This window comes from Panthera tigris, chromosome C1 (assembly GCF_018350195.1).
Source record: "Panthera tigris isolate Pti1 chromosome C1, P.tigris_Pti1_mat1.1, whole genome shotgun sequence".
Taxonomy (NCBI): Eukaryota; Metazoa; Chordata; class Mammalia; order Carnivora; family Felidae; genus Panthera; species Panthera tigris.
In genome coordinates, this window is record NC_056667.1 from 30,802,539 (window position 1) to 30,830,290 (window position 27,752).

The 27,752-nt window shown below is 45.8% G+C and overlaps 1 protein-coding gene across 1 annotated transcript; it reads right to left on the reverse strand.

Annotated features, from left to right (window-relative positions):
• Nucleotides 1-53: 53 nt before the first annotated feature.
• PPT1 (palmitoyl-protein thioesterase 1) lies at nt 54-25,874 on the reverse strand. Its single transcript, XM_007077399.3, has 9 exons — nt 25,740-25,874; nt 21,418-21,527; nt 21,070-21,197; nt 20,688-20,758; nt 18,810-18,912; nt 5,723-5,813; nt 4,102-4,200; nt 2,793-2,864; nt 54-1,598 (listed from the first exon to the last, which is right to left on the reverse strand). The coding sequence occupies exons 1-9, from the start codon at nt 25,861-25,863 to the stop codon at nt 1,476-1,478; spliced, it is 921 nt and encodes a 306-aa protein (XP_007077461.1). The 5' UTR covers nt 25,864-25,874; the 3' UTR covers nt 54-1,475.
• Nucleotides 25,875-27,752: the final 1,878 nt, after the last annotated feature.

Here is a 27,752-nt window from a genome sequence, read left to right on the forward strand (position 1 = left end):
GTGCCCTGAGGTGTATGTAAGAATATTGAAAAGAAAGAAAAAGGACACCAAGGATAAGAAACTATTGTTTATTTTAGACAATGTCATAAAACTTTTTTTCATATTCCCCCACTTGTTACCCTTAATCCTCATCTTTTAGTTGAGAAATAAGGCTTGAGAAAGGTGAGGGGAAAGTCATAAAGGGTAAAGTTTGCAGCACTAACAAGGTGCTTCCCTCCTGCATAGCTATCATATCTCAAATTGGCATTCTGGAAGAACAGTCTTCCAGGAAGTGCTGATAGGTTTTCTCCAGGTGGGGAGGGGGCGGCCAAGATGTCCATGCTCCGTGTGGGAAACAGTAGATTAAGGTTAGTTTTCTTTACTCTAAAAACAGGAATTCTGAGTCATTAATATTCGAATGTGAGTTGCTCTCCAACAGGAGAAAAGGTGTATACAATGTTCCCCAAACTTTTTGAGCAAATCATCCTTTTTTTTCATCAAATACATCAGATATAGTTTAGCGTACTGATAAATACGGTTTTTTGAGATGGGAATTAGCCTGATCTCTTCCCATTTTTCCTCCCATTGTCTGCTAACACCAGCAACAGAGTGCCTCTAGAATCTAGACCACTGGTCATACTGAGAAAGGACAGGTTAATCAAGGATGGAATGGGAAGAACCAGCTGCCTTGTCATTTTTCATTTCTACTTGTACATTGTTTTTTAAATTCAAGTATAGTTGACATAACAGTGTTATAGCTGCTTGTACAATTTTTTCACTCCCCTAAGTTAAGCAAGATGTACACCCCCCTCCCCTCCCTTAAGTAATCCAGTTGGGTGCCACTTCCCTCCTTTTGTGACAGAGCACCTAATTCATCACTACCTGAAGGGACAAAAAGAGTGCTACCGAGACCAGACGGTGGCCTAGCAGAACAGATCAAATGCTACCACAGGACAATATACTGAGAAAAGAGAGTAGCCTCAAGAAATTCTGCAGAAACATTAAGCAATACTTTAAAAAGCGCTGGTTGAATCGCCACCAGCAAAATTGAGAGAGCATTTATGGTCACCTCGGGCCTGGATCCCGGCTACCTCTTGGCTTGAAATGCGGCTAGGCTTTCCTGAACAAGGTGTCTGCCTTTAGGCTCTAATTGCTTTAGTTTCAGCCTCTTCTGGGCCTGGGCACAGTTCTGACACTGATCTGCAGCAGACTCTGTTTCCTAAGACAGCCTGACCACATTGAGGGGTTGTAAAATAATCTCCATGCATGGTTATTAACTAATTAAACTTGCATTCAACACCATATGCTGATAGGATGAGGCAAAGGATAAGGTTCAAATCTTAGATCTTTCTGAGCAGGGCATGTTAGGTGATAAGTAGAGGGAAGGATTAGTTGCAAGCTGGATGTGAGCTCAGGCTGAGGCATGAAGGGAACTGTCTCCTACTGGTTTAGAAGCGCTTGGGGCTCCCTGAGCTCTGGTGCAAACTACAAGGGTTTCATTCAAGGAAAGGTATGATGTGGGCATAAAACCATGCTTCCGACAGTTGAAGATGGTCCCCTTCTACAGCCAGGAACACTAGCTGGCCAGCATCGTCCATTTTCTTTAGCCCCAGGCGGTCCTGCAGAGAGAAAGGCCATAGTTAGTCAAGAGGCCTAATGAAAAGTTTTACAGTTAAAATAGAAAGAAAGAATGTTCATTGGCGATAAATGCCCAAAAAGCAGTCTCTGCCCTGAGTAGTAAAATGTAGGTGTACTGTCTGTCGAAAATGCCAAAAAGGATACCTCCTTCCAGTTTTCCTCCTAAGCGTTCGAAACACACATGTAATTGAGACTGTTGTCTGGAGTTCTATATTCTGCTTTCTGAAACTTTCCTAAAGCTTCTGGAGGACCACCTATGTGGGTGGGCAAGCCACAGACAAAACTGCCTCAAAATGTCAGTTAAGTGAGACTGAGCCAAAGACAGGAAAACATTACCTTTCAATAACCTCAAGATGCTTTCCCATCCTGCAGTTGAGGATGGCATTACCCACGGTGCCACAGAACACGTACGGCTGGGAGGACGGGCAGTCGACGGTGCCGGAGTGTTGCTTGTAGCTTACCGTCGGTTTGGCTTTCACGATAGGGAGGTTCTTAGTTGTAATTTCCAAAGCTCAACAGACCCCAGCTTCCCTTTCCTTTGATCTCACCCAAGCTGGGGCACCAGATGCAGGAGAAAAGCTAAGAGAGGAGACCACTGGCCTCTGAAGGCAAGTGGTGCAGACAGCACTTGTGACTTTTGGGAGAGTCCCAACAGCATGGAAGGCTCCAGAACTAGAGGTCATGAAATGGTGCGACCTCTGCTTGAGAAACGGCGGGGGGCCTACTGCGCTTCTTCGGGCTCCTGCAGGAGCTCCCCTGGTCACCGCCCTAAATTTCAAGATGGGACTTCGTATCTGTTCATGTTTTAAAGTAACACCTCTCCTATGTTTTCATGATGCACGGGGGATTCTTGGATTTGCACCCTGCACAGCAGCAAAAGCAGCCAGTTCTGAACCTTTTTATCAGAAGGAAGGATCTGGAGATGATGTGACCGTTGTGCATACTTGAAAACCACGAGGTACAGGTCTTTCATTTGGGATCTACATTTCTGTAAACTGGCCCCTGATAAGCTGGTGTAACAATCAGCACCCTAACAAGCCTCACCCGTATCAAAGCCGGACGATTCCGGGCACCCACAGCTCCCAGGTGTACGGGACCGGGTCTATCACCAAAGAACCTAGCAGCTTCAGGAACCAGGAGCGGAAAAAAACAGCACCCTTCTCCTCCCCAGTTACCTGTGTGTACAGAGTGGTCTCCTGCAAGGGAATGGTTTCCTTGGCTTGGCCACTTCGGTAAAATCCAAACCACTGCAGGAGAGGAGGCAGAAAGGTCAGATCAGATACATAGCACACACTGTCAGACTGAGACTGGCTAGTCGTTAAGATAACCAACAGTATCACAAAGTTGTAGCGAAGAATAAAAATAGAGTCTATCTGAGTCATCTCTTTTTCAGGGTGGATCCTGAGGGAGGAGTTCATCTTTCCCAAGAACTTTCTAATTCTCCGGAATTCCTGTTTCCTACAATTACTGAGCACCTATGCTGTGAAAATCCTCGTGCTAAATTCCACACCCGAATATATATATATATATATATATATATATATATATATAGTCCCTGTTTTCAACAGTCTACGGAGGCACAGAAGCAACTGTGTAGCACAAGGACCAGCAAACTTTTCTGTAAAGGCCAGAACAAAAGCAGCCACTGACAATATTTTAAAAAGGAATATGACTAATTAATAAATAAATAAAATTAAAACTGAATATGGCTGTATTCCAATAAAAGTTTGTTTATGGACCCTGAAATATGAATTCATATAATTATGTCATCAGATATTTTGATTTTTTTTCTAACCATTAAAAAGCGGTTCATGGGCCATACAAAAGCAGATGGCAGGCTGGATTTGGCCAGCAGGCCGTAGTTTGCTAGTCCCTGGTGGCCTGACATAATGTGATGATTCTGCAAAAGAGAGAGCAAATTCTACTTGGAATAGGGATGGCATCCTGGATGGAAGAAGTGACCACTTGAGCTTGGCCTTGATAGATGAATAGGAGCTCATCAGGTGGAAAAGTCCAGGGAAGGGAACTCTAGAGACTAAAAAGCATGAACAAAGGCACGTAAAAGAAACACAGGCCAACTCTGGGTCACTTCAAAAAGTACAAGATGGCTTGATCCTAGGGTATGAAGCGGGTAATGAAGGAAGACTGGGTTGAAAGGACAGGTCAAGGCAGACCTTGCGTGCCAACCTCAGGGATTTACAGACTTTGGGCTGGTGGTTTGGGTCACAGGTCTCTTGGAAAATGTGGTAAAAGCATTAGACCTTTCTTCAGAGAACACAACTTCATAATTTTGCAAACAATTTCAGGTGGTGGGGGTTCCAGCCCCCACTGTCCCAGTTCTAGACCTCAGGTGAAGACGCCCTAAGCTACACAAGAGGTGGCGGAAAGAGACTGAAGGTTTTTCCCCAGCAGGCAGCTGTTTTTTAATACCATTTACTCCTTGGGTCTCCTGGCATGTTTTGCTGTGCCCATACAGTGTCTCACCTCAGAATCCACTGGGTCCACAACGGAATCATTCAGGAATTTCACCATCACAAACTTCTTCAAGGCCATCAGGTTTCTCTTGTAGGACTCATTGACACCCTGGAGGAAAGGCCAGCGGTATTTCAGGGACAACATCATCAGGTTCCAGCAGGGATGTTAAAGCCTTTCAGTGCTCTGGTCTCCCCGACCCTGGGCCACCATATTTCTTCTCCATGGTATGGACTGCTTTTCCAGCTCCCTGCCCAGAATGTATCTTGTACAGCCTTTTCTTACCATCCTATCTGACCGGCAATACCCCAGCCAACCAGAGCACACAGACGCCAGCGGCCATGAGTCTGTCACTGCACCCTATAGCCATCCATCACACAGGTTAAAGGCTACTACCCAGAGAAAGCCAAGGCAAAATGAGAAACTACACATTCTGAGTGGCTCTGCAATACTACTCTGTTTCTCCCCTACTGCCCTTCAAATTTTGTTTTTAAAAAACAGGGGCGCCTGGGTGGCTCAGTCGGTTAAGCGTCCGACTTCGGCTCAGGTCATGATCTCACAGTTCGTGGGTTTGAGCCCGGCATCGGGCTCTGTGCTGACAGCTCAGAGCCTGGAGCCTGCTTCGGATTCTGTGTCTCCCTCTCTCCCTGCCCCTCCCCTGCTCATGCTCTGTCTCTCTCTGTCTCAAAAATAAATAAACATTAAAAAAAAATTTAAAAAAAAAAAATAAAATAAATAAAAATAAAAAACAAAAATCGGGGGCACCTGGGTGGCTCAGTCTGTTGAGCATCCAACCTCGGCTCAGGTCATGATCTCACAGTTTGTGGGTTCGAGCCCCGCGTTGGGCTCTGACAGCTGAAGGCTCAGAGCCTGGAGCCTGCTTCGGATTCTGTGTTTCCCTCGCTCTCTGCCCCTCCCCCGCTTGTGCTCTGTCACGCGCGCGCTCTCTCTCTCTCTCTCTCTCAAAAATAAATAAAATTTTTAAAAAACAAAAATGGGTGCCTGGGTGGCTCAGTGGGTTGAGCATCTGATTCTTGATTTCAGTTCAGGTCATAGTCTCTGTGCTGAGCATAGAGCCTGCTTAAGATTCTCTCTCTCTCTCTGCCCGTCCCCCTGCTCACATGCACATGCGCGCTCTCTCTCTCTCTCTCAAATAAAAAAAAAAAAAATTAAAAAACCCAAAAATTTCGAGATAAGCCCGCTATAAATTGAGCCATGTAGTTTACCAGAATCTCTCAAACCAAGCTCATGCCTGGGACCCACTCTGCAGTCTCTCTTCTAAGTAAATCTTGCTTCCGAGAAAATCTGACCCCAAAGGGACCCACTCAGAAGGCTTCCCTCAGTAAGACAGCAGCTGCGAAGTTCCACTTAAGCCAGCCAGCAACCTGCTGAGCTTACCCTGCTTCTTCAACACAAGGAAAGGAAAAGGACCTACGGGGAGAAAGCCAGAAGAATCTCAGCCTTCCTAAAAGGAAACAAAGTTCAGAAGCACTGCCTCCCAAAAAACAGGACTTCTGCTTCCCAGGTTCTGCCCAGGATACGTTGGGTAAACAGTCACAGCTGATCTGTTCGTACTGCCCCAGAAGCAAAATGAATGCACAGCTACGGACGGCAGCCTGGGATGGGTGCTTACTCTCTCCTGGTTAATATCTGCCAAGAAGATGCTGTGGTTGCGGTACATGTCCTCCTTTATGGGGTCGTGCCAGTATTCTGCTTGCACCAGGCTGCAGGAAGAAGAAGGAATGAGTGAAGGGGACCGAGCTACAGGTCATTCAGCGCACTGGGTGCATGCCCCTGTGCCTAGGGGACCGTGCACAAAGAGACTTCAAAAGGACGAAAGATCGGAGCCGTCAAGTCCCAGGCCTGGCCCGTAAATACAGCAGACAAGCCTTCCACTGGTGAAACAGTTCAAGAGCCGCATTAACTAGACACCGGAGGCAAGGAAGTACTATTTAGCACGATACAAGAGCCCCACAGAGTTAGGAAAAGGACTCAGTAATATTGGTTTCACCATGGCCGTGAGCCCTACCACACTTATACCTCCAGGTCAGGGTGGCACAGGCTGTTCCGCCCACAACCCCACCTCCTTCACCCTCCTCTGCTTGCCATTCCTCCCGAGAGACTCAGCCATCACCACCTCTGTCTCTTCTGCACCCAACCATCCCATCGCTCTCTCTTCACCCCCCTTGCCATCCTTAGGCTGGGAGGGAGGTCTAACCTTTCAATCACAAAGCGTTTTTCCTATCGTTGACCGATGACACTAGTGTGCAGGATTCTGGTAGGTCACACGATTTTTAAAGACAAAAGGCAGGGATCTGGTGTTGTTTATAGCATTAGTTCAGACAGGTTTTCACGTCCTTTTACTTTCCCTCCAGTCTCTCTGCTTCCCCTCCCCTCCGGACCTTCCCCCACCCACGCTGACCCCTCCCCAAGTCCTCCCTGCAGGCACTTCCACTCAGTTCCTGTATCCACACCAGGATCCACACCGCAGCACTTCCACCGGGAGCTGAGCATGAACCCGACGGGAAAAGTCCTCTGGGGCAAAGGAGGAGTCAGAACACAGGTGGGGCTCTCTAGCCCAGGCTGGCAGGGGAAAAAAGAAACACTTCTACACCACGAGCTCTCCAGCCTGAGTGGAAGAGCTGCCTCGGAGGTGATGATCCAGAAAGTTCCACTCAGCAGAGCAGGAGGGCATGAGAGCCCAGTGGAAGCAGCAGAGGTCAGCGCTCCTCACGCTCAGGGCAGGTGCGACTGAGGTCAAAGGGGGGCGCTGTCAGCCCGTCGGCAGTCAGAGGGATGTTCTATAATTTCTTTATAAATGTTTGGGAAGTGGGGCGCCTGGGTGTCTCAGTCAGTTAAGCGTCCGACTTCGGCTCAGGTCATGATCTCACGGTCTGTGGGTTCGAGCCCCGCGTCGAGCTCTGTGCTGACGGCTCAGAGCCTGGAACCTGCTTTGGATTCTGTGTCTCCCTCTCTCTCTGCCCCTCCCCTGCACGTGCTCTCAATGTTTAGTTTTCACTGATTTTTTAACATGTGATGAACTCCGACCACTTATGAAATACTGACATCGACACTGGTCTAACACTGTGGTTGCTCACCCTGTGCGAGTTGGCTCCCTGTCCCCCCAAGGACGACTAGCTCCCTCAGCAGCGACACGCTGGCTGGCACACAGCAGACGCTCAGCAGGACGGCTCTGCTGAAGGGAAGGGACTGAGACAGGGATGCCAGACAAGCTCCGAAACAAGTCGGCTGGCGCTGAAGGAGGGGTAGGATGTGGAGATGTGAGCAGAAGGGAAGGCAGGACGGTGAGGAGAACAAGGGAAGAAGCTTCAGGAGTGGGCGCTCAACAGTGTCAAATGCTCAGAAGCGGTGAGCCTGAGCACACACACGTCCACACAGGCGGCCAGAGTTCCTTCAAAAAACGGTAAGTGAGGGGCACCTGGGTGGCTCAGGCAGTGAAGCGTCTGGCTCTCGGTTTGGGCTCGGGTCATGATCTCACCGTTCGTGAGTTCGAGCCCCACGTCGGGCTCTGTGCTGACAGAGCAGAGCCTGCGTGGGATTCTCTCACTCCCTCTCTCTCTCTCTGCCCCTCCCTGCTGGTGTGTGCTCTCTCTCTCAAAATAAATAAATAAACTTCAAAAAAAAAATTTTTTTTTTAACGTTTTTATTTATTTTTGAGACAGAGACAGAGCATGAACGGGGGAGGGGCAGAGAGAGAGGGAGACACAGAATCGGAAGCAGGCTCCAGGCTCTGAGCCATCAGCCCAGAGCCCGACGCGGGGCTCGAACTCACGGACCGCGAGATCGTGACCTGAGCTGAAGTCGGACGCTCAACCGACTGAGCCACCCAGGCGCCCCCAAAATTTTGTTTTTTTTAAATGTCAAGTGAATAAATGCAAATGTCTTTGGATCTTGCCAGACCAGGTTCCGGACACCCAGAATGACAGCGGGGAGCCCAATGGCTGAAAAGGCAGTAGTCCTAGGTCACCTTTTTGTGTGAAAAGGAAGCAGAGCTAAGAAGGGGCAACAGGAAGAAATGAAGGACATTTGGTTTGCGAGAAGCTGGGTGCACAGGCAGCAGCGGGGGGAAGGGCCTGAGGCTGAGCAGAAGCTGAAGTGCTGCGGGAGGTGGAGACGTGGGGGGAGGCAGACGGTTCTTCAGGAGGCAGAGAAGAAACATGGGCTCGTTATTATTATCTCCTTTGCACCAGTGAAGGGCCAAATTCAGGGAGGTTAAGCACCTCTCTCAAAACCGCTACACAGTCACAGACAAGGTAAGCTAGGAGCCTAAATCTGTCTGAGTCCACACTCTTTCCAATGCAGCCGGCTCACGAGGCTGTCAGCGCCCCAGAAGTTGGAGCCTTTTTTTCCATCTTTCTGTTTTTAACGTTTATTTATTTTAAAGAGAGAGAGGAGGACAGAAGATCCACAGCAGGCTCTGTGCCGACAGCCAGGAGCCCAGTGTGGGGCTCCAACTCGCAAACCATGAGATGGGTGACCTGAGCCAAAGTCGGGACACCTGACTGAGCCATCCAGGCACCCCCCCACACCCCCTACTCCCCACCACCCCCAGTTGGAGCCTCTATCCCTGAGGCCTGCTCTAGCCACTGTGGCTTAGAGACAATAGTAGAAGCATGAGTAGTACAGCACTTACATACACTGGGCCTCTTCTAAGCACTTGACATACATTAACCTATTTAATCCTGACAAGAATTCCATAGGGGAGATGCTATTATTAGCCTCGTATTTACAAATGAGGCAGCCATACCCAGAGTGATTAAGCAGCTTGCCCGAGGTCGTCCTGCTGGGAGGTAATAAAGCCAGAATAGCCTAGCAGGCAGTCTGGCGCCCCGAAGCCTTGCTCTTAACGATACACACGTACTGTCTCTGCGGACTGTGGGGTGCACACAGCACCCACAGCCGTGTATTGCACAGACCCAGGTTGGAATCATGGGTATTTGCCTCTCTGAGCTGGATTAGAATTATATTTTTTAAGTAATCTCTATGCCCAACACTGGGCTCGAACTCACGACCCTGAGATCAAGTCGCAGACTCTTCTGCCTGAGCCAGCCAGGCGCCCCTTGAGCCGGATTCTTTGCAGGGTTGTTGTGAAAATTAAACAAGAGCCGTAAAGCTCGGTAGCGTGTCCACGCGTGGCACAAATTCCACAAAAGGTAGTGCTCTCAGACCTGTCACCATCCCCTTCTGTCCCTCCTCTCCCACGCTCTGAAGCCAGCTGCTTACCAGCAGGCTCGCGCAGAGTCCGCAAGGGGAAATGCTGGTCAAGTCCTAGAGGAAGAGGAACAAGCGCCTGAAGGGGAGCCAAAGGAATGCAGCAGAGCTTGCGCTGAGGGGATGGCCAGACGCTAAGAAGGTCTGATCTAAATCACGAGATGACTTTTGGTAGAATCTGACAATAATTTAAACTCCAGATGAGGGGCACACTGAAACCTTCCGACTTCAGCTCAGGTCGTGATCTCACGGTTTGTGGGTTCGAGCCCCGCGTCGGGGTCTGTGCTGACAGCTCGGAGCCTGGAGCCTGCTCCTGATTCTGTGTCTCCCTCCCTCTCTGCCCCTCCCCCACCCAAGCTCTGTCTTTCTGTCTCTCTCTCTCAAAAATAAGTAAACATTAAAAAAAATTTTTTTAATAAATAAACTCGAGATGAAACAATAAAAGTCCAAGCACGGCCAAGACTTGGAGAGGAACTGGGTAAACGTTGCTATAGTAACTGAAGTAGCGTGGTCGCTGGGTGGAAATAGACAAATAAGCCAATGGAACAGAAGCGCAGCCCAGAAACAGACTCAAGCATAGAAAACCCCAGGTAGATGAAGAGCATGAGAATAAAAACAAAACATTTTTAAAAAATGAGAGGAAAATATGGGGTAGGAGAATAGCTTTGTGCATCAGTCAGAAGGACTGATGAAGCGGCCTGAATCCAAGTCAGAAGGCACTGCCCCAGATGCTGGTTGTACAACACTGTGAAGGTACTTAATGCCCCTGAACTGTACACTTAAACATGATTCAAACGGGGGGGGGGGGGGGGCGCGCCTGGGTGGCTCAGTCAGTTAAGCATCCGACTTCAGCTCAGGTCATGATCTCACAGTTCGAGAGTTCGAGCCCCACATCGGGCTCTGTGCTGACAGCTCAGAGCCTGGAGCCTGCTTTGAGTTCTGTGTCTCCCTCTCTCTCTGCTCCTCCCCCGCTCATGCTCTGTCTCTCTGTCTCTCTCCTTCAAAAATAAATAAAAACATTAACAAATTTTTTAAATGATTCAAATGGCAAATTTTTATGTTTTATATATAATATAAATATATTATGTATAAACATCTATAAACATATATATGTTTTACCACAACTTAAAAAAGTAATGTAATACACCCAAACCCAATGAATTATACACTTTAAATGAGAGAACTGTATGGTATGTGAATCGTAGCTCAATAAAACCGTCTAAAAAACCAAACTGCAGTCAGGTGAGCATCCAACTCTTGATTTCAGCTCAGGTCATGATCTCATGGTCATGGGACAGAGCCCCATGTGGGAGTGGAGGCTGCTTATTAGGATTCTCTCCCCCTTCCTTTGCCCCCTCCCACTAGTGCATGCCCCCATTCACTGTCTCTCTCTAAAAAATTAAAAATTAAAAAAAAACTAAAAATAAAATAAAAAACCTGTTACATGAAACGAAGACACCATAAGTAAAAAGATGACCCACAGGCTGGGAGAAGTTAAGTGTAACATACCTAACAAAGAAAGGCTTAGTATTCATAATACATGTGCACATGCATGTATATACTTACAAATCAGTAAGAAAAAGAGCATCCAACTGAAAAACAGGCAAAAACTAGAATAGGCAATTCACAGAAAAGGGACACCTGAGCAGACAACAAATGTGAACAGATGTTCAAGCTGTCCAACAGCACATACAGATTGGAATGCGAAACCATTCCACACACATCTGACTGACAGACATGTGACATAGGATCAAAAGTTAGTAAGACGAGGGGCGCCTGGGTGGCTTGGTCAGTTAAGCATCCAAGTCTTGATTTTGGCTCAAGTCACGATCTCTCAGTTCGTGGGATCGAGCCCTACGTCGGGCTCTGTCTGCACTAACATCACAGAGCCTGCTGGGGATTCTCTCCCTGCTCCTCCCCTACTTGCACGCGCATGTGCTCTCTCTTTTGCACTCACTCTCCCTCTCTCCCAAAATAAATAAACTTTTAAAAAAATTATGTTTATGAAGAATTTTATTTTTTTTTAATGTTTCTTTTTGAGAGAAAGAGAGAGAGAGAGACACGGAATCTGAAGCTGAGCTGTCAGCACATATCCTGACATGGGACTCGAACTCACAAACTGTGAGATCATGACCTGAGCCAAAGTTGGATGCTTAACCAGCTGAGCCACCCAGGAGCCCCAGTAAATACATAAACTTAAAAAAAAAAAAAAAAAAAGTAAGACTGGAGAAAACAGGAACACTCACACTCTGTTGGTGGGAATAGAAATTGGTACAACCACCTCGGCAATACCCAGTCAAGCCTAAAATGCACGTGCTAACCACCAAAACAGCAGCTCGGTGCACTGAGTGTTTTCGAAGTACTGTTACTATGTTAAACACTCCACACCTATTAACTCATTTAACCTTCTTTACAATCCGTAAGGTATACTTATTGCTCTGTTTTACAGATGATGGAATTAAAGCAGAGACGTTACAGAGCATTCCCCAAATCACCCAATGAATCACTAAAAGTCTACATGTGAATTCTGCTAGTAGATAAATTCTTGTACGAGGACTGCTAAGTAATAGAAAATACATACATTGGTCTCCAACCCCGGTTCCTGGCACAGAGCTCCTAAAACCTTGTAACTTCCTAAGTGTTAATGTAAGAATACTGGGAGCATCTTTTGTCCTACTCAGGAGGCTCTGGGTGGGCTCCTAGGTGGTTCCTGGAAGGGGCTGGTCACCAGAAAGACCAAACCTCCATCTGAAGCTCGGGATTTTCAACCCTGCTCCCCATTCTCCAGAGAGGAGCTGGGGGCTGGAAATGGAGTTAGTAACTCTGAAGCAGAGAGAGAGGAAGACAGAGAATCTCAATCAGGCTCCGAGCTGTCAGCACAGAGCCTGATGTGGGGCTCGAAACCACAAATTGTGAGACCATGACCTGAGCCAAAACCAAGAGGTGGACACTTAACTGACTGAGACACCTGGGCGCCCTTCTACTACTCTAATTTCTTGACAGTGGTTGTCACCAGAGAAGGAGGACAGAGAACGGAACCTGGCAGAGATATGTAGAATTCAGTGTTATCTGAAATGTTTCAGTTCTTAAAATATCTGAAACAAATATGACAAAATATTAATTTTAGGTCTCAGATTACATTACTCTTTATACTGTTTTGAACAGTTAAAAAGTGCCTAAGGGAGCTTCAGTGGCTGCCTCAGTATTTCCAGAAAAGGAAGTGGCAAGTTGAGGGTGAAGGCATGGGGACAGCGGGACACCTGTGGATGAGCGCTCTATGAGAGCTGCTGGGGGCAGAGGCCCTGCCAAGCACTGGGCATGCAGGGCTGAGGGCCGCGGACCAAGGGGAGGGCCACTTAGGAGAGCAGAGCTGGCCCAGAGGAAGAGGAGAGGCCAAGGCTGAGGCCAGGGCAACAATGCAGTATTCCCTGGGGCAGGGATGGGCACAGGATAGCGAGGTGGAAACTGGAAGAAGGAGAAATCCAGGAAGGGCTGCCAGCTTCTCAAAGGGGAACTCGAAGGCAGACTTCACATCCACAAGGTGAGAGAGAACAGTCACCCTCACCATTCCTCACTGCTGCCCGCACTGAGCCTGGCCAGGGACTGGTGCGGGAAAAGGCCTCCCTCACTAGCTTCCCGAGTACTCCATTAAATTTGCTTTGCTAAGGCTGAATGATCTCAACAGTGTAGAAGACATCTTGAGGGGTCCCTGCCTAAGTCAAAATCAACCCTCCCTTGTCTGGGAACTGTATCCTTCCTGCCCTGCCCCTCCTGGTTACAGGTATGTAACCAGGTATGTAAGGTCCCACTTCTGTGGCCACAGTCAATGACAGAGACCTGACCTGAGCTGGGCCATGGTCCCTTCCTCAAGAATCTGGATTGGGACAGAAGATTCCAGCCTCGCCTGAGATAATAACCTAAGCAGAGACGATTAAAAACTTAGAAGCTGGGGCACCTGGGTGGCTCCGTCGGTCGAGCATCCAACTTGGCTCGATTGGTCAAGCATCCAATCTCATGGCTCAGTTCGTGATCTTAGCGTTTGTGAGTTCAAGCCCTGCATCGAGCTCTGTGCTGACATTGCAGAGTCTGCTTAGGATTCCCTCTCTCTGCCCCTCCCCTGCTCAATCACTCTCTCTCTCAAAATAAATAAACTTAAAAAAAAAAAACAAACCCAAAAACTTGGAAGCCAGGCAAGGCCACCTTTCGCCATGTGGGTGGCCAGAGAGGCTGGTGTGCGTGGAGAGAGGCAGCAGCAATGCCAGCTGGAGAGAGATGGACCTGGCTGTCTGTGACTCCCATTCCTTGATTCTAGAACCTCTGAAACCTTGAGTACCAACAGACTATGAACTACTTTAAAAATTTACTTTGGTTTGATTTGGTTATTCGCCTGCAACGAGAATCCTTCTGGGTAAAAAGGGCAGCCTAGGAACATACTGCCAGGAGAACACAATCTCCTTCTGTCCCTTTACGCCCTCACCTCCCCCTTCCCGCCTCTCTACTGGGACTACCTGCCTCTTTAAATCTCATACTGACCATCTGCTAACCGGAGATATACATAGAAATATAAAATAAACTTTACAAAGAAAAAGCAACCCCATAAAATTAGAGAAGTATCAATCTGTAAATGAACTGGTGAGAACTCAGAATCCATTCCCCCGGGAAACCATGTGATACATGCTGAGATGTATCCTGGCTTGCAGTCTAGTTCAGCTACATTATGAAACATATCTCGTGTCATTCCACTTCCTCGTGTCATTCCACTTCTCTCCATCTCACGGAGCATCCACACCACCATCACCTCTTAGCAAGACGCTGCAACAGCCCCTGCTTTTCCTCTACCCACTTTCCAATCTGCTCTCTACAAAGCAGTGGAGACCTTCCAAAAACATGTATCGGGCCATGTTACTCCCTTGCTTAAAACCTGCCAGTAGCTTCTCTTGATGTTTTGAAGGAAACCCAAACTGCCGACGTGACCTGCACGTCCCTGCCGATGTAGCCCCTGCCAACTCTCCCGTCTATCACTAAACTTGCTGCCAGGGCCTAGAACGAGCCCAAGGTGTCCCAGGATCAGGCCTTTGTGCCTACTGCTCCCTCCGCCTGATGGCTCTTCCCTTAGCTCCTCCTGTGCTCCCTTTCATCTTTCAGATCCCAGCCTCAATACCTATTCTCCAAAGACCATTTTGTCCAGAGTAGATACAGCTTCCACTACCCTCCGCCATTTCTTTCCAGCACGGCCTTAGCACTGTTAGGGGTGGTCCCTGCCTCTGTTCACTTGGAGCCTCCTTTTCCCCACTGACAGCTTACTGCATGACAGCAGGGACCGTCATGGTCTCATTCTCCCTTTATCTGCCAGACCTACCACAGGGCCTGGCAAACTGCAGTGCAACAGCTGATGGAACTATGAATGGAATGCTTTAGAACTGCAACTAAAAGAAAGCAAAACCACTGCAATACTTATAAATAACGGAAACAGGAAGTTCAAGTTGAATAAATACTTTCAACACAACACCACTAGCGGTAACAGCCCAAACCTGCCTACTTGGTAAGAACTGAGCACGGCACCGAATTTCTGTGCAGGGAAGTATTACCACGTACTCCATGCTGGGGAAGAGGAGGAGGTCTGAAGACATACTAGGCCACGTAACTAGACGGGATAGAACTGAGTGTCTCCCAACAGGTGCCTAGAAAGAGGGGCATTCTTTTTTTTCTCCCATGTCTGAAGAGGTCTTTATTTTCCCTTCACATCTGGTTGCTCCTTGAAGGTTGGGCATAGAATTCTAGGATGGAAATCACTCTCCCTTAAAACACAATGGTACTGTGGGTGCGTGGGTGGGGTACCTGGGTGGTGCAGTTGGTTAAGCATCTGACTCTTGATCTCAGCTCAGGTCATGATTTCACAGTTTGTGAGTTCGAGCCCCGCATCAGGCTCTGTGCTGATGGCGTAGAGCCCGCTTGGGATTCCGTCTCTCCCTCTCTCTGCCCCTCCCCTGCTTGTGCTCACTCACTCTCCCTAAATAAATAAATGAATACATTTAAAGAATTAAAAAAGAACACAAAGGTACTGGGTGGCTCAGTTGGTTAAGCATCCGACTTCAGCTCAGGTCATGATGTCACGGATTGTGAGTTTGAGCCCCACATTGGGCTCTGTGCTGACAGCTTAGAGCCTGCTTGGGATTCTTTCTCCCTCCCTCTCTGTTCCTCCCCATCCCCTCATGAATAAATAAATACACACGTACATAAATAAGGACACAAAGGTACTGCATCACTGCCTTCTAGCTAGCAGTGCTGCTGGCAGGAGGGGCGGTCAGTAGTACGGATTCTGTGGGTGGCCTCCCTGGGGTCTCCTCTTTATCCCGGTGCTCTCAAATTTCACAGGAGCGTACCTCAACGTGAATCTTTTTTCACTGTTGCCCTAACCACTCAGCGAGCCCTTTCTGTCTGGAAACTCATGTCCTGTCGGCCGGAGAAATTTTCTTGTATTGTTTCTTTGATAATTCCAATCCACCCTTTTCCTCTGGGCGACTTTCAGAACTCCTATCGGTCAGAAACTGGACTTCCCAAACAGCTAAATGTCTTTCATTTTGTCAGTTCTCTCTTTTTTTTTTTCCTTTTAACCTCTTCGAGGTTTTGTTCTAATTTCTGGGAGATTTCCTCAAGTGCATATTCCCATCTTGCGCACACATTTTTGTTGTTGTTGTTTTATTTTTAATTTCCAGGAGCTCTCTTTTACTCTCTGATTGGTGATTTTATTCACATTCTTTTCTGGTGCCCTGGATTATAATTCTTTATCTCCAAAGATAATAATTATAGGCTTTTTTTTTTTTTAAGGTTTTCTTTGGCTCCTTGAACTGCCATCTTTTCTTTCTAAGTTGCTTTTTATACTTTTTGTTGGTTTTGGTCTGTCTTTCGCCTTAGAAGCTTTCCTCAGATGTCTGACTGGGGGTCCGGGCTCATGGTTTATACAGACACCACAAGAGCTGGCTGGAGGCTCCTCATGTGAGAACAGAGCCTACCTCCTGGTGGCTTCACCTCAGGGGGGTCAAGAGGAATCCTATCATCTTGGAGGATTCCAAAACATCAACCTGTAGATCTTTTCTCTGGGGCCAGTCAGGTTTTCCAGAGACGGGCCTGCTGCTGAACGACACCCTCGCAGGTAAGAAGCCTCAATGCTACCATTCTGGGAACTGAGTGGGAGGGAAGGGGGAAGGCGTGGGTTTTCTATGTGGTGTCTTACCACCATCCTGTGCCTGTTGTCTCAGAGGCTGGCACTTCTCTAGTTAAATTGCTCCAGAGAATAAATTTTGCTTTTTTTGTCACAATGGGGGAGGAGCAATCACTTGGATGTGCACTCACGGGAACGGCGGTTTGATCATTCCTTATATAGAAAAATTTTTCCCCAACAAAAAGTCCTGTTTTTAGCCCCAGGCACTTATCTCTACCTTCCAAAGGATCTTATGCACCTCATTCCTGACCCTTTCTGGAGCTATAAAAAGTGAACCTGTTCCCTCTTTGTCAGTGCATCCTTCTATAGAAATACAAGGTTTCGACGTTTCCTGCTAAAACAATTATCACTCATTCATCTGCTTTCTTTTAAAAACGTGTTGACATCTTTTACTGTCTCTTCTCTCCTGTTTTCTCTGCCCTTGTGGGTTTATTACTTTTTATTCTTTTGCTACTAGTTGATTATTATTCCAGTAAAAGGAGGAAGTGAAGACAAACACATCAATCTACCACTTTTAATCAGTTACATGTGACTGGCTCCCCGCCATGACTGCTCATTTATAGTCACTAATAATTCTGATTGCCAAGGGTTGTATTTGGTTCACAAAAGAAACACAAAGAAAGAAAACGTTGAATTTTTCTGAGGCATCTGGGCAAGAGTTAGAAGAATAATGAGTAAAGAATAAATAACAATGAAGTTTAAAGAAGTCACACATATCCATGAGCAGAGAGAACACGTAGAATACAGACAACTGAGCTGTGACTAGTCAAAACAGAGTTAGGGGTAAAGCTTAGCAGAGGTTTGAGATGCCTAATGGGAAAGGGGGTGGAGACATAGAAGTATCTTAGTTTCAGGGTGCTTAGCTGGCTCAGTCGGTGGAGCATGTGACTCTTGGTCTCGGGGTCATGAGTTTGAGCCCCACATTGGGTGGATTTGAAAAAAATAAAATAAAATCTTAAAAAAAAAAAAAAAAAGTATCTTAGTTTCTTTCACTGACCACCAGGTGGCACTACTGACCCAACACAGCTTTGTCGCTGTGCATGTAGCCAAAGGGTAGGAAAGGAAGAGAGAGCTAGCCGTAGTTGTTTCCATATGTGAGTCACTGGCAAGGCTGAACCCTGGAAAATGGCTTCAAGGAAGTGTTGTATTGAAGAATTGGTATTAGACAAAAATGATATGCTTTGAAAACCTCTAGGGTAGGGGCGCCTGGGTGGCTCAGTTGGCTGAGCGGCTGACTTTGGCTCAGGTCATTATCTCGCGGTCCATGAGTTCGAGCCCCGCGTCGGGCTCTGTGCTGACAGCTCAGAGCCTGGAGCCTGTTTCAGATTCTGTGTCTCCCTCTCTCTGACCCTCCCCCATTCATGCTCTGTCTCTCTCTCTGTCTCAAAAATAAATAAACGTTAAAAAAAAAAAAATTAAAAAAAAAAAAAAAAAGAAAACCTGTAGGGTAGCTACCAGAGCCTTACTAGTCGATGCCAAATCTGTTATCGTTTAGAATACTCCACACCTACTAAATCCAAATCTAATCTCTGATCCCAGGAATGAAGCCCCAGGATCCATTTTAATGAATTTCCCAGGGGTTCTGATGTACAATTTAAGTTTGGAAACAATTGAAAAGAATACACTCCAAAAGTGATTCTGTACATTTTTAAATATCCAAACACACCTGAGTAGTTGCAAACACTGACATAGGAGGCTAAACCCTCGTTACTGACAACACAAAGAATCTGTCCTCCAAAATATATATGGTAATTTCTTGGGCTTGGGATTTTTTAAAGGCTCTTTTGTTAGTTTTTTTAAGATGGAAATTTATTTTGTTTTTAATTACATTCTTTCTATATTAAAAAAAAATACCCTAAAAAAACCCTGGGTGGCTCAGTCGGTTAAGCGCCTGACTCTTGATTTTGGCTCAGGTCATGATCTCACAGTTTGTGACTTTGAGCTCCATGTTGAGCTTTACGCTGATGGTGCAGAGCCTGCTTGGGATTCTCTCTCTCCCTCTCTCTCCCTCTTTCTCTCAAAATAAATAAAATAAACTTTATATATATGTGTATTAAAAGAATACCTTCCCTTCCTTTTTAAAATTAGTATTAAAGCAGTTTTAGGTTTACAATACAACTGAATAGATAGCACAGAGATATTTATAAAAAGCCTCTCATTTGAATATCACTGGCCCCTACTCCTGGAATCACTGCTACCCTGAAAGTCAGCATGATATTTTCATGCAATGACAGTTCTGTATCTTTTTTTAGCCAGCCATACATACCGTTCTTGAACAGCTTTGTTGTAAGCCCCAACATTCAGTGTTTTTCTGATCAAGTCACAGATGTGAGAGCTCTCCCCTGGGCACCGAGGGAGTCCATAAACACCTACAAGAGCAGAAGCCAAATATCCATTCTTTCAAGAATTGTGTACTGAGTAACTACTATGTGCAAGGCACTGTGAGGAATAAAACAGACCTGAACTAACCTCTGATCTCGTTCACTTATTCCTCAAGAAAATATGTACTGAGGGGCACCAGGGTGGCTCAGCTGGTTAAGCGTCTGACTTCGGCTCAGGTCCCAGTCTCACGGTTCATGGGTTCGAGCCCCGCATCAGGCTCTCTGCTGTCAGCACAGAGCTCACTTTGGATCCTCTGTTCCCCTCTCTCTCTGCCCCTCCCCTGCTTGCTCTCTCTCTCTCTCTCAAAAATAAATAAACACTTAAAAAAGAAAATAACGTAGAGCATGCATACCATAACCAGCTTCCCCCTGACGCTCCTATACTCTTTTCTGCCTAAGGACCTTGGCACCGGCCGTTCCCTGGTAGATGTATTTCCTCTCTCACTGCTTCAGTGGTTGGACTCATTTCATCTCTCAGGTCGGAGCTTCGGGAAGTCACATCCGACTCCCCTAACTCAAGTAGTGCCTAACCCCAATTCCTACCCTTCCCCCAGTTATACCTTCCACCTTCATCATCCTCATCAATAACATTTTCAGGGTTGCCCGGCATAGTTCTAACCATATGTTGGCAATAATTCATTTAATCTTCATGACCATGAAGAGAGGAAATCATTATTTGTACCATATTACAGATAAGAGACTTCTAAACAGGAAGATGAAATACTCTGCCCAAGGTTAGATACGAAGTGCTAAGAGTCAGGATATGAACACAGGCAGTTTGGCTCTAGAGCCCACACCTTTAACCGCTGCCCCGTCTCTTAAGTATTATCCTATTTTTTTTAATGTTTATTTATTTTGAGAGAGAAGGAGAGCAGGCATGTGCACGACTGGGGGAGGGGCAGAGAGAGACCCGGGGCTCCAACCCACAAACCGTGAGATCATGACCTGAGCCTAAACCGAGGGTTGGACGCTTAGCTGACTAAGCCACCCAGGGACCCCCTGTCCTATTTTTTTTTCTTGATCATAGTTTTCACTCTCTGTATTTATTTATTTCCTTGCTTCATTGTCTATTTCTTCCCTACCCCCCAACTAGAATGTTAATTTCCTGAAGACAGGGACCTTGTCTGTCTTACAGATTTTCAATACATGTTTGTTGACTGAATGAATAAGGTTTTTACCAACATGCATTTGAATAACACCTGTGTTTTTTAAAAACAAGGAGCATGGGTGGCTCAGTCAGTTAAGCATCTGACTCTCGATTTCGGTTCAGGTCATGATCTCATGGTTAGTGGGACCGAGCCCCATGCTGGGCTCTGTGTTGACAGTGCAGAGCCTGCTTGGGATTCTCTCTCACCCTCTCTCTCTGTCCCTCCCCAACTCATGCACACGCGGGTGTGCGTGTGTGCTCTCTCTCAAAATAAATACACTTTTAAAAATAAATAAATAGGGGCGCCTGCGTGGCTCAGTCGGTTCAGGGTCCAACTTGAGCTCAGGTCATGATCTTGCAATCTGTGAGTTCGAGCCCCGCGTCAGGCTCTGTGCTGACAGCTCAGAGCCTGGAGCCTGTTTCAGATTCTGTGTCTCCCTCTCTCTATGACCCTCCCCCGTTCATGCTCTGTCTCTCTCTGTCTCAAAAATAAATAAACGTTAAAAAAAAATTTTTTTTTAATATAAATAAATAAATAAATAAATAAATAAATAAATAAAATCAAGTGGTCGTGTGGATTAAAACAGAAAAAAGCAGGCAAAGAAGCCAAGGTTACCTTGATGTTGTCCCCCAACCGAGATCAGATTGATCATGGGTGGTGACGGGCATCTCTGAGCCACTGCCCTCCTGGGGGAGAAAAGGATTATCAGATGGAAATGTATCATCAACCACCAACTTCCCAGATGAAGCTACTTCATTCTCTGTGATTCCCCAAAGCCAGGGAGTGTCAGGATTTCCCCCAGATGGCCAAACAAATCCTTACTCTTTCACAGAAAATAAAGTTCCATAAAGCTTTTTACATGGAGACATCTTAGAATAGTGTTCCTTCCAAGATAGATGAAGAGCTCAAAAGAATTAGAGGAGGGGCTAGATCTGAATAAAAGAAAAAAAAAATTCAATCCCATGTAAGTCGTATGACATCACAGAACAGGACTTACAGAAATTGGCCTCCCTGGGAGAATCCCATAGCATTGTAGCCTTGCTGTAATTTAGGGTCCTTAGCCAGAATCTGACACACTGTTGTTACTTGGGAATTGACATTCAAGAAGAAGCTGTTCTCCACATCCTAAAAGAGGAGCCACAGAGGAAGGATGGGGATGAGAACCACCACTGGTGTCTTCTCTAAGAAGGCAAATTTGTTTAGTTTATCTGCACACAAGCCACTCAAGAGTTAAAGTATCATTGCAAGATTTGCCGCTAAAAATGCAAGACAAAGCATTTTAATAGTATATTCTATGAAATCACTCAGCAAACCTTCAAAGGAACAGAGCTGTGAAGGGCCTTACCTCCATCAGGGTCTTCCCAATCTCTAAAGATAAGACATAAATTCCAGGTATTTTCTTCTCAACCATTTTTTTAATAGCACCCATGCTTAAGGGATTACAACAGCTGTCTCCTAGACAACAAAGACAATGGCAGATATTCATGAACCGGGTTACATAGTTTTTAAAAAGTTTTAAGCTTCAAAGGGCATTATAAAGAATGTGAAACATGACGTGTCTGGGTGGCTCAGTCGGTTGAGCGTCCGACTTTAGCTCAAGTCATGATCTCACGATTTGTGAGTTCGAGCCCCGCATTGGGATCTGTGCTGACAGCTCGGGGCCTGGAGCCTGCTTCAGATTCTGTGTCTCCCTCTCTCTCTGCTCCTCCCCTGCTCACACTCTGTCTCTCTCTCAAAAATAAAGATTAAAAACAAAAATTTTTCTTAAGGTGAAACATACAGAATGGGAGAAAATATTTGCAAAAGGAAAAAAATAAAAAGGGAGAAAATATTTGCAAATCATATATTTGATAACGGTTTAATACCCAGGATACACAAAGAACTCTTACAACTCAACAAGAAGTTAACCTAACTTAAAAATGGAAAAGGGACTTGAACAGACATGTTTTCAAAGGAGATATACAAATGACCAACAAGCATATGAAAACACGTTCAACATCACTGGTCATTAAGGAACTGCAAATCGAGGCACCTCGTGGCTCAGTCAGTTGAGCGACCGACTTTGGCTCCGGTTGTGAGCTTTGAGCCCTGCATCAGGCTCCATGCCGTCAGCGCAGAGCTGGCTTCTGATCCTCTGTCCTCCTCTCTCTCTGCCCCTCCCCACTCTCAAAAATAAACACTAAAATAAATAATTTTAAAAAGGAAATGCAAATCAAAACTATAATGAGATACCACCTCATACCCACTAGGATGGCTTTAATTTAAAAAACTGGAGGGGCGCCTGGGTGGCTCAGTCGGTTAAGCGTCCGACTTCGGCTCAGGTCACGATCTCGCGGTCCGTGAGTTCGAGCCCTGCATCGGGCTCTGGGCTGATGGCTCAGAGCCTGGAGCCTGCTTCCGATTCTGTGTCTCCCTCTCTCTCTGCCCCTCCCCCGTTCATGCTCTGTCTCTCTGTCTCAAAAATAAATAAAACGTTAAAAAAAAATTTTTTTAAACTGGAAAGTAGCAAGCAAGGATGTGGAGAAATAGGAACCCTTGTACATTGCTGGTGGAAATGTAATATGATGCAGCCATCGTGAAAAGTTTGGTGGTTCCTCAAAAAGGTAACCCTAACAATTACCATAGGATGCAGCAATTTCCCTACTAGATATCTACCCAAGAGAAATTAAAACATGCCCATACAGAAACATGTACCTCAATGTTTACAGCAGCACTATTCGTAATAGCTAAAAGGTAGAAGTGACACAAATGTCCACCAATGGATGAGTGGGTAAACAAATTGTGGTATACACATACAGTGGAATATTATTCAGCTATAAAAAACAAAAGAAATACACATGCTACATACATACGTACATATGCTACAATGTGGATGAACCCAAATTCACATTAAATTCACACTAAATTCACATTATTATAAGTGAAAAAAGCTAAACACAAAAGGTCACATAATGTTTGATTCCCTTTATATAGGATATATCTAGAACCAGCAAATCCATAAAGACAGAAAACAGATTGGACATTGGACATTGGACAGGAAGTGTTGGGAGTGGGGAATAGAGTGGTTACTTACGGGGTACAGTGTTTTCTGGGATGATGAAAAAAACTTGAAACTAGAGAGGAGCGCTGGTAAAACAATATTATGAATACACTAATTGCCACTGAATTGCATACCTTAATATGGTTAATTGTAGGTTACATGAATTTCACCTCAAAAAAAAGACCATTTTTTGCGTGGCTCGTGTTTTATCAAGTAATAACAAACTTCAAAAGCCCACACAATACAGTTGGGACACCGAATTCATAACTGAAAAGTAAGCAGAGGTGCATATTACCCTGCCTTATCATTTGGAACATCTGGGGTTAGTAGAGTCAAGAGCACTTAGGAATCAAACTCAAGGACTAGGACTAGGGAAAGAAAAGTGAAACGCCTAGGGCACAAAATTTCAGGAGGTACTCACTCGCAGGTTCGTGCAAGTGCTGACCCTGAACTTCTACGAGCTAGAAAGTGAGTGCCTTCTTAACTTTTGCAATGTAGGGGTCTCTTTGCCTCGTCCTACTCCCAGCCCTGTTTCTTTTCCTGTTTCAAAGAACTAAAACCAAGAACTGGAAGAAAAGTGACTGGCCGCTCAGTTGGAGAAGTAGGCTGAGATCATTTTCCATCTTGAGCTTAATCATCCCATTTCTAACTTAAGAGGAACTTTAAGAATTCATTTTTAAAGAAGGAAAAGCTGAGGCTTAAAGCATCCTCTATTTCTCTCATAATAACTTCTTTTAACTCCACTGTAGTAGCCCTGGAACCCAGCACAGAGCTTTGAGAAAACTGTTTATATTTGCTGACTGTAATTCCTCTTCAGGGCTTGCTTGCTTGCTTTCTTTCTTTCTTTTCTTTCTTTCTTTTTTTTTTTTAACGATTTCATTTATTTATTTACTTACTTTAATTTGTTTTAGAGACAGAAAGAAAGAGTGCGAGCGAGAGAGAGGGGCAGAGGGAAAGAGAGAGACTCTTAAGCAGGCTCCATGCCCAGCGCAGAGCCCAAGACCGGGCTCGATCTCATGACCGTGAGATCGTAACCCGAGCAGAAATCACAACTCAGGTGCTCAACCAACTGAGATAGCCAGGCACCCCCAAAACTGCGTTTGTTAAGGTTATTAGTGATCTTCAGATTGCTAAATCCAATAAGCAGTTCTCACTTGACCTGTTGATAAAATTCCATGCAGCTGATTACTCCCTTCCTCTGGAAACATTTTCATTGGACTTCCGGGACACTGCACTCTTCTGACTTTCCTCCACCACCACCTTCTCCTTAGCTAGTTTCTCCTCCTCTCAACCTCCAAATGTTGGCAGCGCCTCAGGCCTCAATCTTTACACCTCTTCTCTCCTCTGTGTACACTCGCTCCCATGATCCTGCTCAGTCTCATGGCTTTAAATGCCAGCCATACACTGAAGGCTCCCAACATAAATCTCCAACTTGTATTTCTGTCCTAGACTCCACACTCCAAATGGCTCTACAACATCTGGATGTCTAACAAGCATCCCAAATCTATTAAGTCCAAAAACAGACTACTGATCTTCTCCCTACCCTAAATTTGCTCATCGTACAGGCTTCCCCATTTTGGTAAAATGACAACTTCATCCTTCAACTTGTCCAGCCCCAAACCATGGAATCATCCTTGACTCCTTTCTTTCTTGCTCATCCCAAATCTAATCCGTTAATAAATCCCATTGGTTCCACCTTCAGAAGATACACAAACTTTGACCGCTTCTCAGTATCTCCCCTATTACTATATTGTTTCAGGCCACCACCATCTCTTGTTTTAAGTTGTTGCAATTGCTTCCTAACTTGTCTCCCTGCAAATGTCTGTGTCCCTCTACAACCTATTCTTAATATAGCAACTAGAGTGGTCCTTTTTAAAGTGTAAGTCATATTATGTTACTCATGTGCTCAAATCCCTCAAGGGCTTTCCAACTCATTGTAGCCAACTCCCTTTGTAGGCCCCAGCATCCCCACCCACCCCAACCTAAACCCCTATTTTCTTCTCCTTGCTCACTCAGTTCCAGCCCCGCTGACCTGAATGTTGTTCCTCCAACATATCAAACATACTTCTGCCTCAGGGCCTTTGCATTTGCTGTTCCTTCTACCAGCTATCCACAGGGTATCCTCCCTCATCCACTTCAGCTCTTTGCACAGATATCACTTTCTGGGTGAATCCTTTCCTGACCCTGCTTATAAAATTGCAAGCCCCCATCTCCATTTCTCTCCCACTCCCGGCTTTACTCTTCTCCATTGCATTTGCCACCATTTTATTTAAAACATATTACATGCGAATGAATAAAAGGATGGATGTCCTGGTCATGCAGCCACAGCCAGGACTGCCTCAAGTGCCAGACGCTGCACCCTGACGCCAGCGCCGTGAGAATTAGGCAAGAACCGCCCAAAATACCCTAACGCAGCGCACGGGTCTCTGCCAGAGCTCACCAAAAGACAGCCCCTTCTCCTCTCTCCCTTTCCAATGCAGAGGAGCCCCCCCAAATCCTAAGACGTCGGGCCAGCCTGGTGCTGTGCGACCACGGTCCTCGCTCTCCACCTCGCACTCTGCCGATGCGAACCCAGGTTGGGAAAGAGGAGTCGCCAAACCCTCCTGCTTCTCTTCTCTCTCACTCACCCATTCCATGCCAGATGACCAGCGGCAGCGGCACCGGCGGGCCGAGATGCCCCAGTGCAGGTGCCGCGCAAGACCCCGGCAGGAGAGCGACGGCCAAAAGCCACAAACAGCTGGGCGACGCCATCTTGACCCAATCACGTGACCGCGCTCCCCGGGCCTGGACCCGGCGCCTGCGGGGGCGGACCGCGCGCTCCCCCCTGCCCGCCACCATCAATCAAAATGAATGCCCAGGGTCATTCAACGCTTACTGCACATCAGACGTTCTTCTGTGTGCCTTTTCCCTGTTAGCACATTTAATCCTCGTAACGCTGTGTACGCTTCTCCCCATTTTACAGGTCTGGACACTGAGGCGCTGAGAGTTTGGGTCAGGTGCAGAGTTCACCGAGATAGCAAGTTGGTGGGTCCAAAGTGGTTACTCAGCTGACGAACCGTACTGCCTTTGGGAGAAAAATGCTTTGTGGAGGGAAGAAAGGAAGGAGGGATTCGGCTCTTAGAAATGGAAGGTGAGGGATCACTTGCAGCCAGGGTTAATAATGGCAGGGTGTGGTATTCGTCCTGGATCTTGAAGGAAAAACAGGATTTCAACAGGCAAAGATGAAATGCAGGAGGACTGAAATGAGCCAAAATATAGAGGTGGAAAAGAATGGTGTGGTTGTTTTTGTTTTTTTTTTAGAAGTGGCAGGGCTTCCCGACTGACAAGAACATGTGTTGGATGTGGAAACCACTGCCACTTCCTGGTTTAATCTCAGAGCTGGATGATTGCAAGAGCCTTTCATTCACCATTTCTCCCTTTTCCATTCCCCCTCTTTAGTATATGTGCTGCCGAAGCGAGCACTCCATTCCCCCTCTTTAATCCACTCTATGTTCTACTGCCAGATTCATTATTTTAACCCACTTTCTTTTATTTTTTTTATTTTGTTTTTTATTTTTTTTAATTTACATCCAAATTAGTTAGCATATAGTGCAACAATGATTTCAGGAGTAGAGTCCTTAGTGCCCCTTACCCATTTAGCCCACCCCCCCTCCTACAACCCCTCTGGTAACCCTCAGTTTGTTCTCCATATTTATGAGTCTCTTCTGTTTTGTCCCCCTCCCTGTTTTTATATTATTTTTGTTTCCCTTCCCTTATGTTCATCTGTTTTGTCTCTTAAAGTCCTCCTATGAGTGAAGTCAGAATATTTGTCTTTCTCTGACTAATTTCACTTCGGATAATACCCTCCAGTTCCATCCACGAAGTTGCAAATGGTAACCCGCTTTTGTCCTCTCAATTGCCTGCTCAAAGTATTTTTTCAGAAAATCATTGAAATAGTTATGGATAGAGACTTTGGTAAGTAAATTAGGATGTATGGACAGTACAATGGAATATTATGAGGCGAGTTTTATAAAGGATAAGGTAAACTTATATATAACCACATGAAAAATGTCTCAATATATTGTAGAGGAAAAGCTGGTTGCACACCCACCCGAAGCCCTTTTATCTGATGCTGTTGGGCCTGGTGGTTAGTTGTTACATGAAAAAAATCAATTAAAATGCAGAATGGTAAAGCATTACACAGCACACGGTTTTGTTTAAGAAAAGTAAGTTCCTGGCATATTATAAACCACTCTTTTTGGTTTAAACTTAAGACTTAATAAATGTAAATTGCTTTATCAATCTTTTGAGATAGACTCGGGCTTTTTCTGTGATGACGGGGCCCCTGGTCAAAGTGTTTCTTAGAGTGATAGATACTTCTTGCCTTTCACAAGTCACCCATAATTTCTTTAAATGTTTCTTTAAAGTGGAGCAATAACTAAACGGCACTTTGAAGCAATCTGAACGCAAAGTCCTTCTAGATGTGTGTAGCTCTTCCAAGGACAGAATTTTCTTTTTTTTTTTTTTTTAATTTTTTTTTTAACATTTATTTATTTTTGAGACAGAGAGAGAGCATGAACAGGGGAGGGTCAGAGAGAGGGAGACACAGAATCTGAAACAGGCTCCAGGCTCTGAGCTGTCAGCACAGAGCCCGACGCGGG